The sequence below is a fragment of the Geotrypetes seraphini genome, chromosome 14 (genome assembly GCF_902459505.1).
Source record: "Geotrypetes seraphini chromosome 14, aGeoSer1.1, whole genome shotgun sequence".
Taxonomy (NCBI): domain Eukaryota; kingdom Metazoa; phylum Chordata; class Amphibia; order Gymnophiona; family Dermophiidae; genus Geotrypetes; species Geotrypetes seraphini.
The window spans coordinates 273,519-291,176 of record NC_047097.1 but is presented as its reverse complement, the minus strand read 5'-3'; the positions used below and the strand labels follow the sequence as shown (position 1 = coordinate 291,176).

Sequence of the window (17,658 nt, the reverse complement as noted above, 5' to 3'; positions counted from 1 at the left end):
GTCTTAACTACTATCAAATAATTTGTATTTCCTTTCCCTACTTTTCCTTGTGTTGAATGGGTCTGTCATGTTAGTCCTTAGTCTTGCAAGACTTAGTTTTTGTCATTTGCTGTATTGTTCCGTAAATTTTGTAATTTTAGTGATATGTACATGGCTTAGAATTCTGATTAAGCGATTAATCAAATCTTTATTAAACTGAAACTAGTAAACAGTGGAGTGCTGCAGGGGTCTGTATTGGGACCGGTGCTGTTTAACTTATTTATAAATGATCTGGAAATTGGAGGTGATTAAATTTGCAGATGACACTAAACTGTTCAAAGTTGTTAAACGCATGCGGATTGTGAAAAATTGCAGGCAAACCTTAGGAAATTGGAAGACTGGGCGTCCAAGTGGCAGATGAAATTTAATGTGGACAAATGCAAAGTGATACACATTGGAAAGAATAACCTGAATCATAGTACCGGATGCTAGGGTCCACCTTGGGGGTTAGCGCCCAAGAAAAGGATCTGGGTGTCATCGTAGTCTGTTATTGAGAAAGACATGGGGTAAGCCACTGCTTGCCCTGGATCGGTAGCATGGAATGTTGCTACTCCTTGGGTTTTGGCCAGGTACTAGGGATCTGGATTGGCCACTGTGAGAACGGGCTACTGGACTTCAGGGATCATTTGTCTGACCCAGTAAGGCTATTTTTATGGTCAGAGATGGTAAGATTCAAGGTGCAGAATTCAGTGATAGAGCAGTTGGAGGAGAGAATGAGGTTGAGGTAGTGACCTTTCTGATGCATAGGGGTGGAGGAGCACTGCTGGAGATTGTATGAGGATGTCAAAGCAAGAAACCTGGACATATAGGAGTCAGAGGGGTCATCAGCATGGATGTTGAAGACACTGAGGATAAGGGAAGGATATGAGGGTTCAAGAAAGAAGGAGAGTCAGGAGTCAAAGTCAATGAAGAAGGAGGAGAAGTTCTTATCAGGGGGTTAGTAAATGACTGCTACTCTGAGAGATAGAGGAACGAATAGACGGATGGAGTGAATTTCAAAGGAAGGAGAACAGTGAGATTGATGCAAAAGAAAGGGTTAATATTTACAAGATGGTGAGAGTAAGAATCCAACTCCACCTCTATGACCATCTAAGTGAGGCATGTATGAGAAAAGGTACCCTTCATGACAGAGCGGCAGCTGAAGCAGAGTTTTCAGGGCAGATCCAAGTTTCAGTTAGTGCTAGCAGGTGGAGCTTTCTAGAGATAATGAGGTCATGGATGAAGGTAAGTTTGTTGAAGACGGAGCAGGCATTCCACACGGCGCATGAGAAGGGCAGGCAGGAATGGGGGAGGAGAGGAAAAGAAATAACTTTGGTTACATTGCAGTGTGATCCCCATGAGTAGGCTGAGGGATGTTTGGAAGGACTGGGATTAGGATTGATGTCCCCAGCAGAGAGTAAGAGAAGGAGTCAAAGTGTTGGAGAGGCTTGGGGGCTACCTTCTCCCTCCCCCCTCCTCATGTTTCATCCCTCTATATGTTTGCTTTTCCTGTAAATATTGTATTTCACTAAAACTTACCTGTTGTTTTTATTTTAAGTCCCTAATTTGTCCTGTCCATATGTCCTTGTAAGTCTCCCCTTTGTTTTTAATATTATAAAACTCTTAGAATTCATGATAGGCATTTCAACCAATTTTAATAAAACTTGGAATGAGAGGGAGAAAGTGTGGTAGCTGTAGGGCTGAGAAAAAAGTGGGGGACAAGAGGGAGGGTGAGGTGGTGAAGTTGAAAAGTGAGTGGTGTGGTGGTGGGTTGGTTAAGTGGCTTGAGACGGGGAGAGGAATTGGTAAATAGGGGTCATTGGGGAAGAGAGGGGGTGAGAAGTATCTGCCTCCTAATTGGACAGTGAGAATTGTCCTGGATATGATGGAGCAAGACAGATGAGTTGGGTATGTGAATAGTGGTGGTAAGTCTCATAAGATGAAAGGAGAGTCAATTTTTAAAGTAAACTCACCAGGGAGAGTCCATGCGCAAAGGCCATAGCCATACAAGTGCCACAGAAAAAGAAGGATAAGGAAGGGTAAAAAATTTGATATCCTCGTTGTCCTCAGAGATCATCTGTTACAGGTGATCAATACTGATTTCTCTGATAGGAAATCCTCACAGTTGTCTGACATGTCCTCCTACTTTGTGTTACTGCATGGGACCTGATTTTTAATTTCAGGTACTTTTTTTGAATGTGTTGTCTTCATGTCCTAAGTTTAGGTTTTTCAGATGTTTTAAAGTTTTGTTATTTGCACTTGTCTCTTACTTAAGTTTTGGAACCAACTGAGATACTGAGGAGATCTGTGGACCTTAAAACTTTACACTTTGAGCTCTGGGGAACCAATCCTGCTTGTCAGTGGAAAAACATGCATACAGGTAGCGTGGGGATATCTGAATGAGAGGGAGAAAGTATAGTAGCTGTAGGGCTGAGAAAAGAGTGGGGGACAATTGTAGTTAATTGAAAGTTACGGGCAAAACTTGGTAGGTCCAAAGTGGATGTGGTTAGAGGGGTGTTTTGTGTTATGCGGAAGTTTTTGACTTAAGCGGTAATGTGCACACAACTGAAGCACAGGAAAATCTTGGCATAAATGGGTGGGCATAAAAGTTATGATACATAGTGGCACTAAACATGATTCTATAAGTTGCACATAACTTTAATAGAATCACGCTTAGCATTGCTCTAGTCAGCGCCAATTTTTTTAGGTCCAAGCTGCCTAAAAAGTAAGATCTCAAAGCAATCATGAGTTGACTCATACTTTTTAAGAATGTATGGGCTTGTTGTGCAACTGGGGTTTGACACATTGGTCATTTCACTACTAGCAAGGCCTCCCAAGGCAGACAGGTTTCAGCGGAGATGCCAGACTAACAATGTACCACCCATCTAGGCAGCAGCAGATGGAGGTGGAGTGGTTTATATGGCCCGGCAATCTACTTCTGTATCTGCCACAAATACTTGTTGATGGTCATCAAGTCGCTAGGACTTGAACATGTCGATGGCACCTATCATGGGAGGGTATGGGAGCTGGCATGTCAAAATTATTGGGAGTGCTCAAACACCCACAGAGCTGACTTCTGTAGCAGGAGTTACACAATTGCTAATTACCTTACTGGTCAGACTGGATGAGCCATCTTGTTTGTGATCTGCCACCGTCTACTTTATTGAGAAGCTCTATACACTGTGTCCCCAGAGCCTCCTCCTTGCCTCTCTCTCTCTCGTCACTGAGCAACCTTATGTGTCAACACAGAGCCGAGTGGAGCCCTGGAGGAAGAAACTCAGCTCTGAGGGTCAGAGGAGAGGTAGGCAGCACCAGGAACGCATCACAGGTAACAAAAACACTTTCAAATTAACCCCCTTAACTGCAGTACCCAGAGGCATTCCTCAATTGGGCCAGAGGAGCTTAATTAGTTTAATTTATTTTCTTTTTTTTTTTAATAACATATCATGCCTCTTAAGGTTGTGGGAATGAGCTCAGAAAGCAGCAATGACAAGGCAGCTACCAAATGCACTTGTAGAAGTTGAGGGTTTACTAATGCAAAACAATGGCTCTGCCAACTACTTTGTGCTATGGGTAAAGGTTTCAATCTAGTAATCAAAAGATTTGCTACGCTCACCGCTCCTCCATCCCAAGCTACATTGGTAATCAGCCAGGAAAGGCAATATTAACCACAGGCAAGCCTCAGGCATAAGATACCATTTTTAAGCTTCCTGTTCTTCCCCGCCCCCATCAATGAGAACAATCATTGACAGCATTTTCCAATGTGCTCTAATACACGTATGTAATGCATTAGTGAACATACATGAAGCAGCTCATGCCACACCCAATCCCCTCTTTTCACACATTCAGTGTCAGTCATATTTCCGTTTGGGTTTAGTACAATGATGAGCTGCCTTTAGGCTTTCAGGGTAGGCTTAGAGAAAATTAAAACTCCAACACCATAATTATCCTATCAGGAAAATATGGATCGAGGGCATCAGCTCATTTCACGAAAGCCACTCGGGCATCTCTAATGACGGCTAGATCCAAACTAGGCCAGCTTACAACTAGTAACCTACAGGGGACACATTCATCACTGTGCCTGTCACCCGACTCCCATTACTGAAAAGTTATTAGCGCTTTTCTGAGCAGTGTTTAATGTATGATGTGAATATTACATGGCTAAAACGAGCAATGCGCCAGGGAAGGGCTTTCAGTTAGCTTTATTACCAGCATCTTGGGACTTAGTTAAAAAGTTCCTGGCAGCAGCAATTAGGTAACTTGCTAACGAGTTCAGAGCACTTGCAAATTAACTCCTCTGGGACGTCGTTAAAGTACAGTAAGATTTGCAGACATGGAAGGTTCTGTTTAATTACCTCTGTGCCATCAGAAATAGTTGTTCATAGTGCCATTCACTAAGTCCAGAGAGTTACAATGATATCACACACATGTGAAGAAACAGTTTTGGAAATGGAATAACCCACCCAGCGGGAGTGTCTTGTCCCTCACACACTCTCAGCATATACAGGAAACAGGAACGACATTTTGCTTGAAAAGAGGTACAGGTGTGTCCTGTGCCAGTTTCTGCAACTCCTGCCCATCCTGGGGATGATATTGGAAAGGTCTTGCTATCTTGCCAGGTCCCCTTTCCCTGCTCGTGACACAAGCGCTAGGCCTGTGCACCCATATTTCATCTTCTTACACTTTTTGTTCCATCTGTTTCATTTCTTTAAAAAACAAAAGAAAAAATGGCTGACCACTTTTCCCCCCCCCCAAGCTCCTGTAAAGTAATTTTAACAGGCCCCATCCTTACCCTCAGCCTACCTGTTACTACCATTTCTCTTATTATCTATTTAAAAAATTTCTATACCATTTTATATCAAAATGGTTACATACATAAAATGTTAAAACAAATCAAGTAGAAACAGAATTAATTCTTACAGCAATAAAAATCAATATTCAAAGAAACGCATCAACAAGTACCGGTAGTTGTGTTTTTAACAGTTTTCTGAATGAACTTATCACTGCATTCCCAAATTTGACCAACAATTTTACTCCTGCACATGAAAAGGTCATTGCATTGGTTTCAGCATATTTGCACTGGCCCTTGGGTCATCTGCTGCCAGCCTGACACCACAGCATGGCATGAATGATAGGGGATATTTCTACCCATAGAGGGCATCAGCTAGGACAAGAGGGAGGGTACAGGGCAGGACTGTTCTGAGCCAGAAACACATCTCATGCAACACAGCCCAACAGGAAAGGCAATAGACAGGACACTATTTTGGAGCCCACACTGCCCACACATAACTCACTATGGCCCTGGGACAGGGGGCTTAGGCGAGGCAGCCTATATTACAAATAAATATGGGTATTTGGAATGGGAATATGAACTCTTTGTGAACCCTGGGCCAGCAGGAGGGCTAACTAGGTCTTAGTACTTCTAGGTGCCGTATTAGTGCAAGATAGAAAGTGAAAATTGCAGGATGTAGGATAAAGAATTAGCGGTGTGCACCAGGCAATAATCTGGTCCCCAATGCCAGTCAATTCTTTTTCAACCCCATACCATCCCCAACCTCTATTTAAAAGATCTTGTAGACTCAAAACATAAAATTCACCCTATAACTTGTTCAAATTTAACACAAAACAGACATTACTTTGTTAGATATGATAGAAAAACATAATCTTATGGACTTCTGTTTTGATTGATGGTTTTGCTAATTGTTCTGTACACTGTTCTCCTTTTTAATAGTTGATTATGTAAACCAGGGCTGCCCAAGTCCAGTCCTCGAGATCTACTGGCAGGCTAGGTTTTCAGGATATCCACAATGAATATGCATGAGAGAGAGATTTGCATACTAAGAAGGCAGTGGAGGCCAATCTCTCTCATACATATTCATTGTGGATATCCTGAAAACCTGGCCTGCCAGTAGATCTCGAGGACTGGACTTGGGCAGCCCTGATGTAAACTGTTGTGATGCCACTGTGGCCATTCAGCGGTATATCTGGCTACCAATTTCACATAGAATTATCTATAAAATTGCACGACTAACCTTCAAAATTCAACAAACCAACACAGCAATATTTTGACATCGTTATTTGATACCATATTCCCCAGCCAGATCAGCATTTGCAGACCATCCCGTCTCTGAAAATAATAGGCACCAGAAGAGCAACAACTTTTTCCATCATAGCTCCCCAGCTATGGAACAAGTTACCAATTTATTTGCATGGTGAAACTTCTTTAGAAAAATTTAAAAGCACATTAAAAAGCCACCTATACAAAGATGCATTTGAGTCATAAACAGGATAACTCTTTGATCAACAATTTCAGGTTCAAATATTTATATCTAACCAGATCTATACATAGTTCACAACTTCTCCCTTTCATTTTTAGACCTTGTTTTATTTGTAAAACATTTTTAATTACCCTCCTGATGTTGTTTTTCCTTAAATGTTCTATTACTTTCATTAATAATTGTAGTTCAATCCTTTTTCCTTATGTATCACTTATTAATTGTGTACATTGATGGTATGTTTGCCTGTTTAAATTGTTTTACGTTGTCCTTCCCCCCCATTTTTTTAAATTGTTATACGCAATGAAAATATTTGATATTGCGTTTATGTCAAATTTTAATAAACTTGAAACTTGAAACTAATAACCAATGCAAATCTTTCAAAACTGGCGTAATGTGCTCAAACCGAGAAACATGTGCCACCACACATGCAGTGGCGTTGTGAGCTAGTAGTAGTTGAATGAGAGACATCTTGTGATATCAGGCCTTAATACCCTTCTGGATTCCATACGCTAGGGTCCCTCCCGTGGAGGTTGCTGGCTGGTGACCCCACAGTCACAGGTTTCTAGCGCAGGCTGCCTTTCCCGCTCCCAACTGCTTGAAAGAGGATCCGTGGGGGCGGAGGTTGGGGTCTGTCTCTGGCCGGCTGGCAGTCTGAAGATCTCCATTCCTGGGCATTTGGAGCTGTTCTGGGACAGAAAAGTCCTTGTTTCTCCTTTCAGCTGCTGAAAAATGCTGACAGGCAGAAGGCACCACAGAGTCTGTGAGTAACTCCATTGTTTCCTATAAGACCTTCAGGAGTGCTGTTTTCAGTTTCTGTGGGTAGGGTTCATGTCTCCCACTATCCCAGACCCCAAATCACTATTTTTTATTTTCAGATGTTTGTTATTTTTGCTGCTTTTGGCACAAATTTGTGACGGAGGCCATCTTGGATTATAAAATCAATCTTTTTTTTCTAACTTTAAATTCTGCCTCAAAAGCCCCTCGGTTTGACTCAAAATCAATTGGGATGAACTCCCCAGCCCCTAATCTATTGATTGCGTGGGATGGGTGCCAAATCAGTGAATTTGGATTTGGAGGTTCTGATCCTTCTTTGCATTTTCAGCGGGCTTCTGTCTGCCATTTTACAGCTAGTTTTCTGTAAGAGCTTCATTTGGGGTTTTCACTTTCCAGGCTTCAGTTCTGGTCCATTCTCCTGTGCCTTTTCCATTCTGTCCACGGATCCTGGGATAGGTTTCAGAACAATGTGATCCCGGACAGTGTTTGCTGATCTGCTACAGCTATGTCTCCACTTTATCGCCTGAATCCTGCTCTTTGGCAGGTCTGAACACCCTGAAGTAGATTCTTCCGTGGGACAGGTTTCTAGCACACAGCCCTCTCTAGGGCTGGGGAGTAAATATTTAGGTCTCTCAGGATGCAGGAGGCCTGTTCTGATACAAAATATTATTTTCTAGCATCCTCAGGTAGCCGAGTGGTGTTGCCACTTCATTTTTGCCACGTGCCTGTCATTCTGGCCTGTGCAATGCGTCATCTGTGATAGTGCATGCATGTTCTCCGCTGGTGCAGGTTGGTGTAGCTTTAGTTCCGGGCGTTCTTTATATCTCTTTCAAGTCTTAGTACACGTTCTGCTGGTGCAGAGTCTGAGCACCAGTCTCTTAGGCCCTGTCTTTGAATGCAGACGCAGCTTCGAGGTTCTCCTTCAGTGGCCGCAACATTGGTGGACCTTTTGTCTGGAGCTTCGGAAATTCATCTGGCACCACTTGTTCTCCAGTACCTTCAGAAAGACTGGATCTAGTGCCCTTTCTCTCTCTCTCTTTTTATCTCTAGGAGAAGATAGAGCGGCAGCATTCCACTAGTCGGAAGTGCTTCTTCAGCCTTTCTCGGCAGCCCATGGGACCGGAGTTGTCACTGTTTTGGCAGTCTTCCTTGGCCAACATTTCCTGGTTTTGGGAGCCTGGAATGCAGTTCTCATAAGTCTTTAGCGGGATGAGAGCCTCCAGTTCCCTTTTTATTAATATCTTCTCAGTCAGGGACTGGTGTCCTTGTAAACCCATGGCGTTTTTGTCTTATGGCATAGCTCTTAAGCGCTCAGCCTTTGGTGAGCGGTTATATGGAGGTAGTTATCTCGACTCTTGTACGCTCAAAGTATCCTCTACTTTGGCTTCTTCTGCCAAAGCCTGGTAGGCTTTTCTCACAGGAGGGTGCTAGGAGTTAGGTGGAATTCAAAAAGGAGGGCCCAAATTCTAGGTAGTCCTGGTTCTCCTTCAGGAGGATTTAGCCAGAAGTCTGGCAGTGGCCTCCCTGACAGTTCAGTTTGCAGGCTTTGCATAATTTTGGGAGTGCAGAGGAGCTAGTTCGCATACTACTCTTTCAGATCTGACCAGGTGTATGAGCGGGACACTTCATCCGCGTCCTCCCTTACATCATCTTTTCCCTTCGTGGACTCTTAATATCATTTTACAAGGCCTTGATGAGGCTTCCTTTGAACCACTCTAGGATGTAGTTCTTCTGGACCTGACGTTCGTGATGGTTTTTCTGGTCATGATGGTTCATGATGGTTTTTCTTAGCACGGTGTATTTTGGAGTTTCTGCTCTTTCATGCAGAGAACCTTTTTTCCATGTGATAGACAAGGGTGTTTTCCTCTGTACTGTACGTTCCTTCTTGTTGGCGGTGGTCTCAGCTTTCTGAGTCCATCAGGAGGTTAGATTGCCTGCGTTTCATATGACAGGTTCGGAGTGCAAAGATCGGATCTTCTGTAAATTAAATGTCCGGAGGATCTTGCTCCTTTATTTGGAAAGGATAGCTGAGTTCTGGGCTGTCTGATCACTTTTTTGTTCGCACTGCTGCGCCTCCCCATGGTAAACCTGCATCCAAGTGCTCAATTGCTTGATGGATCGCTGTGGCACGCAGTTCCCGATTTCACTTACAGCACACTTGATGGGAAGGGTGGCGGCATGGCAGGCAGTATCTTGCATGATTCATCCTGATGAAATTTGCAGGGTGGCTCTTGGTCCTCTCTTCATACTTTTACATGGTTTTACTGAATAGATGTGGCAGCGTGTTCTTCTGCTGTTTTTCGGGACCTCAGGTTTGTGGGCAGGCTCTTTTGTCCCTCCCTAGCTTCCATGGCTTTGGTATGTCACTTAGCGTATAGAATCCAGAAGGGACGTAACAGAATGAAAGATTAGGTTTCTACCTACGATAATCTTCTTTCTGTTCCTGGAGGATTCCATATGACTCGCCCTCTCTGTATACACTCAGTAGTTTTGAATAGCCTGCTTCTTTCTGCCTCGGTTATTCTCGTTGCAGGCTTGAAGATTTTCCATCCAGTTGTCGGATCCTGTGGGGAGTTTTCTGTGAGTATGCACAGTGCTGAAGGCTATTTCATGGGGTGCTCGTTGCACACAGCAGGTTAGTTCTGCATTGTTCGTCAATGGTTTTTTTTTTCTGAGTTGCCTTTGTGCCTGTTTATTACTTGTTGATATTTTGCAGAGCATACCAGTTGATGACTTACTTGTGTTGATGTGGATTCTCCCTTGTACCCACTTTGTCCTGGATTTATAGGTATGTGCTTGGCTTTGGGGCTGAACTGATTTTACCACTAGGGGGAGTGCACCATGTGTTCTGAAAAGATGTGAATTCCTGCAATACCCAGACTGCAGGTTGGGATTGAACACCTAGCGTATGGAATCCTCCAGGGGCTAAGAGAAAGAAGATTATCGTAGGTAGAAACCTAATCTTCCATTATGCCGATACATCAGCTTGTGCTTTTTCTGTAGCAGGGCCATTGCTATGGAATAAGCTTCCTGGGTACTTCAGATCTTGTTCAACATTGCAACAGTTCAAGAAGTTTTTTAAAACTTATTTGCTTCTGCAAGCTATCCCTTCTATGTAAATGATTTTTTGAAAAAGACAGGTGACATCTGTAATTTGTTGAGATTGGGAAAAGCGGACAGCATTAGCATCAAACTTTAAGGTATTTATTATGTTTAAAACATTTATAACCTGCATATCCAGCATCTATGTGGGTAACAACAATACATGCATAATTAAAACCAAACTACATTACATTAGTGACTTCTATTCTGCCCGTACCTTGCAGTTCTAGGCGGATTACAAAAGAAGCTAACTGGAACATATCCAGGAAAGTTACAATTATGGATTTAGGATTACAAAAAGATAAATGGACATTTCCAGGAGAATTACAATTTAGGGAGCTGTTTACATGGTTGAGAATTTGAAGAGAAAAATTGCAAGAGTAGAAGAGACTTTGAGGGGGAATTTACAAGGGGGGGAAGGACAAGGGGAAGCGTAAAGATATCTGGATAAATTTTTTGAATAGCAGGGTTTTGATTTCTTTTCGAAAAGATTTGAAGTCGCTCGTTGATGTCAGCAAGTTGGAGATGGAGTGGTCTAGTTTCGCTGCTTGCGTCGCTAGTAAGTGGTCAAACATCTTCTTGTGCTGAGTGCCTTTGAATGGGGGGTAGGTAAATGGGGTCTGAGTTCTCCTTTGTCTAGTTATATGGTTCCGATTTAGGCGGTTGTTTAGGTAAGTGGGGGCAGAGCCATTTATTGCTTTGAATAAAAGACAGTATAATTTGAATTGAATTCATGCTTGTATAGGTAACCAGTGTGAGTCTAGGTAGGCAGTGGTGATGTGGTCAAATTTACCCAGCGAGTAGATCAATCTGAGAGCTGTGTTTTGTACAGTCTGTAATTGTTTTATCATGTTTGCAGGGCATGGTAGGTAGAGGATGTCGCAATAGTCCACTAGACCCAAGACAAGAGATTGGACTATGAGCCTATATTGCTCTTTGTCGAAGAATTTTCTTATTTTTCGTAAGTTGCGCATGATTAAAAATGCTTTCTGGGTAGTCTTGTTGATTTGGATTTGCATTGTGCAGCATCTATCTATCATCACTCCTAGGAGTTTAAGAGCTGACTGTATAGGGTAATTGGTGGCATTTATTTCTAATTCTGTAATGGATGGGGTTTTTTCCTTTTCAAGTAATAGAAATTACTCAACAAAACACGCTAAAATGTAGCATACAACTTACAACCTGAAACCTGTGCCTTAAAAATAAGGCCAAATGACTGCCAAATTACTCATTACCCAGTCTTGAAAAGGCCAATCGGAAAAAATAAGCTTTCAAACTTTTCTGGAATACCAAGAAATCAAAAATTAGATGAATGCCTGGTTTGACAAGTTCCTGCTGAACAAGGATGTAGGGCGCTGGTCTTTGACCAAAGGGCCGCCACGTGAGCGGACTGCTGGGCATGATGGACTACTGGTCTGACCCAGTAGCGTCATTTCTTATGTATGTTTCTGACCTTGCAAGCAGGGTAAGTTTTAAAAATAAATAAATAAAATCAATTTATGTGGTGTCCCAGAAATTCAAGTCAATCTCTGTCCCTGGCAGTCTTCAAATCCAGACTCAAAGCCCACGTCTTTGAAGCTGCTTTCAATTCCAAATTCCAACCCACTTGCTAAGCACTTGACTTATCATTCCCTCTGTAATTCTCCCACCCGAGCACTGTGTATAGATGCACCAGTTTGTCTGCCTCAACTAGATTGTAAGCTCATTCAAGTAGGAACCGTCTCTTCCATGTTTTGATGTACAACGCTGTAGAAATGATAAGTAGTAGCTCAGTCAATTCAATGCTGGAGCCTAGATGTGGCCTGGCATTGAATTTCCAGGCACAATGTTGAGCACCGCTGACAGAATATTGACCCAGAATGTACAAAAATATGCAAGCTGGCAGAGCACTTTCACCCACTGTGTATGTATTCAGGTATACTGCGGGCTGTGAAGTTTGTCTCTGTTAGCTCAGGACTTGCAGCATATGCACCAATGCCTTGACATTTCTCATTTCATGTCAAATAGCAGCACATACCTAATAACCACAATAGATCAGTTAGTTAATCATAGCAAGAGTCAGCAGATAACCTCAGGACCACAATCCATTACTGTTATACAACAACTATGAGGACAAAAATGTGGCTTTACGGAGAAGACAGGAGGCAGAAGTTACAGAGCAGCCACACACAGAGCTCTCTTGCTCTTAGCATGACCTGTTATTAAGACATGGGCGAAGCCACGGCTTGCCCTATATTGGTCGCATGGAATGTTGCTACTCTTTGGGTTTTGGCCAGATACTAGGGGCCTGGATCGGTCACCGTGAGAACGGGCTACTGGGCTTGATGGACCATTGGTCTGACCCAGTAAGGCTATTCTTATGTTCTAACAGAATACTAGGAATCATAAAGAAAGGGGATCACGAAGAAATCGGAGAAGGATTTCATGCCTCTGTACCGGACCATGGTACGCCCCCACCTGGAATACTGCATCCAGCACTGGTCGTCGTACATGAAGAAGGACACGGTACTACTTGAAAGGGTCCAGAGAAGAGCGACTAAAATGATTAAAAGGCTGGAGGAGTTGCCGTACGGTGAGAGACTGAAGAAACTGGGCCTCTTCTTCCTTGAAAAGAGGAGACTGAGAGGGGACATGATCGAAACATTCAAGATACTGAAGGGAATAGACTTAGTAGATAAAGACAGATTGTTCACCTTCTCCAAGATAGGGAGAACGAGAGGGCACTCTCTAAAGTTGAAAGGGGATAGATTCTGTACAAATGTAAGGAAGTTCTTCTTCACCCAGAGAGTGGTACAAAACTGGAACGCTCTTCCAGAGTCTGTTATAGGGGAAAACACCCTCCAGGGATTCAATACAAAGTTGGACAAAACTGGAACGTATGCAGGTGAGGCTGGACTCATTTAGAGCACTGGTCTTTGACCTAAGGGCTGCCGAGTGAGTGGACTGCTGGGCAAGATGGACTACTGGTCTGACCCAGCAGCGGCAATTCTTATGTTCAATTTAGGCCTGGATTTACCTTGTGGGTAATCGTAGGCACAAGGGCAGGTTCCCTTATGAGGGGGAGATTCTTCCTTAGAAGATGTACTGTGATAAGAAGGTCACATCATCCCACATCCAGGTGGTCCTATGTGTAACTCTATCCTGTTGCATCTATCCTCTTAAAGACAGAGAGGCAGGCCACCAAAAGGTCAGTTTTATATGGGTTCAAATGCTGCCAGTACACTCCTGTGACGTAGGCCAAGCAGGCTGAGGAACAAAGGCCCCCATTCACCACAGCACCCTTAGGCAGCTGCCTGCTGTGACCTTAGGAAAACCCAGGCCTGAATCTATGTAAACCTGAAAACCGGCCTCTTTCTGATCGTCTATGATATGGACACATCTACATCTTTAGTTCTATGCACTCCTGTTTATGCTGTATTCAAATACATGGCCTTGAATACAGCATAAACAAGAGCAAGAAATAAGGCATCGTGAGGTGGCTGTGTACTGAAATTCCAACCGAGTCAGTTGAACAGACAATAAAATTGTTTTATTAGTAGTCTTAAACTTTCAGTCTCAGTCCATGTGTGCTAAAGTGCAATGGTGCTCCTCCCCTCTGGTGAGAGAATCTGACCTTAGACCAGATACCTCATCAAAGCAGTTCTATTCCGTTTTACTAAGGTTAGCTCTAGGCAGATTACAATTAGAAAAATTCTGAATAAGACAGTACTGTTCATTAACAAACTCTGAGCATCAGGTTTAGCCTGCTTGTTTAGTTAAAGAAAGTGCAAAAAGGTAGCCTTTAACTGCCTTCCTAAAAGCATGGTAACAATTGATATCCCTGATCTTCTTCCATAAATTGGAACCACTTCCTATTAATGACCTCTGACTAGTGGCAGTTTTATGGCAGGTTGTTACAGAAGGAATATTTAGTCTAATTTCTTGTAAAGACCTCAATTCACTAGGAGCTAGATATAAAATAATCATATTTTGACAATAGTCAGGTGCCTGATCTTAAACAATCTTAAAGACAAAAATTAGCTGAATTCTTGCCCTCACTGACAATCAGTAGAGAACTACCACCTAATAGAAGCTTTGCTGCTGTATTCTGAATTTGCTGGATTTGTAAATCCAACACCATAATATTTCTTAGAGATCAGACTCCACAGATGACCCTTAGGTTAATTCCCACCCACCTACCCCAAAGCGGAGGGTTTTTTTTTTGGCTTTTTCAGCCAACCAGGAACAGGGCATCGCTTTGATAGGATTTTTCTGTGCTTTCTTTTTTCTTCCAGATGTAAATACATCTACAACCACATTATGGCTGAGGTTACGGCTTCTGTCTCTGTGCAGACAAAAAATGTTACCCAGGCAGAGGGAGTGGTTCCATGTGCAAGCTGTCTTCAGCTTGAATCCTTCATTAAGGAAGTAAAGGAACTGAGAGAGGAGTGACAAGACTGAGAGGCATCCGTGAGAATGAGAGGTACATTGATGAAATGGTTCATGAGATGTCAAAGAGTTCTAGCAGTGGGGAAGAAGAGGCTGTGCTGAGGCAAGACAGCTGGACTCAGATTACGGAACACTGCAAGATTGGTACTGTGACTCCACTCGCCCTTGAACTGAAGAACCGGGATGCTGTCCTGAAAGGGGAGGAGATGAGTGCATCCCAAGGACAGGAAGGACCAAAGCTTGAAATCCCTAAAGTTACTGGATCCATGATCACTAGAAGGTGTAAAGTAGAGGTGGTTGGTGATTCCCTTCTGAGGAGTACAGAAGCGTCCATCTCCAGATGAGACATGATGTCCCGGGAGGTGTGCTGTCTACCTGGCTCTAAAATCCAAGATGTTACAGAGAAATTTCCAAGACTCATCAAGCCTGATGACTATTATCTGATGCTGCTTATCCACATTGGCACTAATGATACTGCCAGATACCCCTGCGAATGTATCCAAAGTGCAGTCAGGTACGCAGGTGGTATTCTCGTCCATCCTCCAGTCGAGGGTAAGGGCCAGGTCAGAGAAGCACACATCCTGGAGATGAATGTGTGGCTATGTGGATGGTGTCGTCAAGAGTATTTTGGCTTCCTGGACCTTGGGATGATTTTCCAAAGGGTGCTGAGCAGGGATGGTATGTATCTATCAAAGAAGGGAAGAAGTGTCTTCGGTGGAAGGCTGGCTAATCTACTGAAGAGGGCTTTAAACTAGAAGTGATGGGGAAGGATAATCAAAGCCACTGGGTGAGTATAAACTGTCAGGTAAGTAAATCACTGAATACCACATGGATGGAAAAAGGGGTTAGGGTTAGGGTTAGCAGCAGGGACAGCAGTATATACTGATGCTCAAAGTATGGGAAACAAGATTCTAGATCTAGAAGCTGTAATGGAAGAAGAGGAGTTGGATTTAATGGTGATCACAGAGATATCGTTCACAGAAAACCATGACTGGGATGTAGTTATACTGGGCTATAATCTGTTCAGGAAAGACAGGGTAGGAAGAATAGGAGGAGGAGAAGTGTTATATGTTAAAGATCATATTAAGGCCATACAATTGCAGAATCTGCAGGGCAAGGAAGAGGCACTGTTGATCAATTTGGACAGAGGGAATGGTGAATATATTTACATTGGTGTGATATACAAGTCTCCTTCACAGACGGAAGAAGTAGACAGAAATTTAATAGTAGACATTCAGAATATATCTTTAAAAAGGGGAAGTTTTACTAATAGGTGATTTTAGCATGCCAGATGTTGATTAGGGTATCTATTGCAGGTAGGGAGATCCTGGATTCTCTATAAGGAAAACTGTTCCAGCAGTTGGTAATGGAACCCACACGGGATGAGGTCATACTTGACTTAATGCTTACAAATGGGGGAAGTTTTCTGATGTTACAGTGGGTGATCATCTGGCATCCAGTGATCATTGCATGGTACGGTTTAATGTTATGACAGGTAGAGAGAGAGGGCACTTTCAAATTAAAGGTTCTAGACCAGGGGTGTCCACACGTTTTGGACTTAAGAACATAAGAAGCTGCCTCCGCTGAGGCAGACCAGAGGTCCATCTCGCCCAGCGGTCTGCTCCCGCGGCGGCCCATCAGGCCCATTGCCTGAGCAGTGGTCCCTGACTAGCTCTATAACCTATCTCAACTCCTATCCCTATATGTACCTCTTCTCCTATCCCTTTAGCCTACCTCTACACCTATCTATACCCCTCAATCCCTTTGTCTTCTAGGAACCCATCCAAACCTTCTTTGAAGCCCTGTAACGTGCTCCTGTCTACCACAGCCTCTGGAAGCGTGTTCCATGTATCCACCACCCTCTGGGTGAAAAAGAATTTCCTAGTGTTTGTTCTAAACCTGTCCCCTTTCAATTTCTCCGAGTGCCCCCTTGTACTTGTGGTTCCCCATAATTTGAAAAATCTGTCCCTGTCTACTTTTTCTATGCCCTTCAGGATCTTGAAGGTTTCTATCATGTCTCCTCTAAGTCTCCGCTTCTCCAGGGAGAAAAACCCTAGCTGTTTCAATCTGTCAGTATATGAGAGATTTTCCATACCCTTTATCAGCTTAGTTGCTCTTCTCTGGACTCCCTCAAGTACTGCGACCAGTACTGGACACAGTACTCCAGATGCAGCCGCACCATTGCATGATACAGTGGCAGGATGACTTCCTTCGTCCTGGTCGTGATACCCTTCTTAATGATACCCAACATTTTGTTTGCTTTCCTTGAGGCGGCGGCGCACTGCGCCGACGCCTTCAGTGTTGCGTCTACCATCACTCCCAGGTCTCTTTCAAGGTTACTGACCCCTAGTAGTGATCCCCCCATTTTATATTTTTTTTTAACTTTATTTTTATTGAATTTAACATACTTTACAAGTATAACTACTTGGTTTAGAAATACAGAATCATGTTCCAAAAGAAAAGCATCATTAAACATTACAATATTTAAAATAAATATATATATGAAACTTAACTCTTCCTTAGACCTCAAATCAGGAGGAGGAAAAGAAAACAAAGATATTATAGGGAGTAATATTACAATAATATAACAAAAAGTAAAGGCTTAAACGCTACAACCCAGCAATTCCTTTAAGCTACACTCCCTCCACTAGATAAACCTTTGAGATCTAAAAAGGAACGTAGATGATCTGGTGTAAAATACACATATTTCAGACCTTTAAACTTAATAACACATTTGCATGGATAAGCTAGCAAAAAAGTAGCACCTAGCTTCCTTGTTTCTTCTCTCATGCCCAAAAATATTTTCCGTCTTTCCTGGGATATTCTAGTTACATCATGATATAACCATAAACGTTGACCACAAAAAAGTGATCCAGACTTTTTAAAGAACAACCTCATGACTCCATTAAGATCTTGTTCAAAGATAAAGTTAACAATTAAAGTTCCTCTCTCTTTAACTTCCGTAGATGATTCCTCTAATATTGCCGTAAGGTTTTGCAAGTCTTTATCAGTGACCAAATTCTCACCTTTAGGTATATCTAAATTTCTTTTTGAAGTA

The 17,658-nt window shown here is 42.8% G+C and overlaps 1 protein-coding gene across 1 annotated transcript in view; it reads left to right on the top strand.

The window, feature by feature from the left end:
- The first annotated feature begins 3,294 nt into the window (after nt 1-3,294).
- FAM216B (family with sequence similarity 216 member B) overlaps nt 3,295-17,658 on the top strand; it is a 35,697-nt gene continuing 21,333 nt past the window's right edge. The window contains exons 1-2 of the mRNA XM_033919522.1: nt 3,295-3,346; nt 9,604-9,705. Of these exons, the coding sequence (XP_033775413.1) occupies nt 9,657-9,705 (49 nt within the window). The 5' untranslated portion in view covers nt 3,295-3,346; nt 9,604-9,656. The remainder of the gene's footprint in view (nt 3,347-9,603; nt 9,706-17,658) is intronic.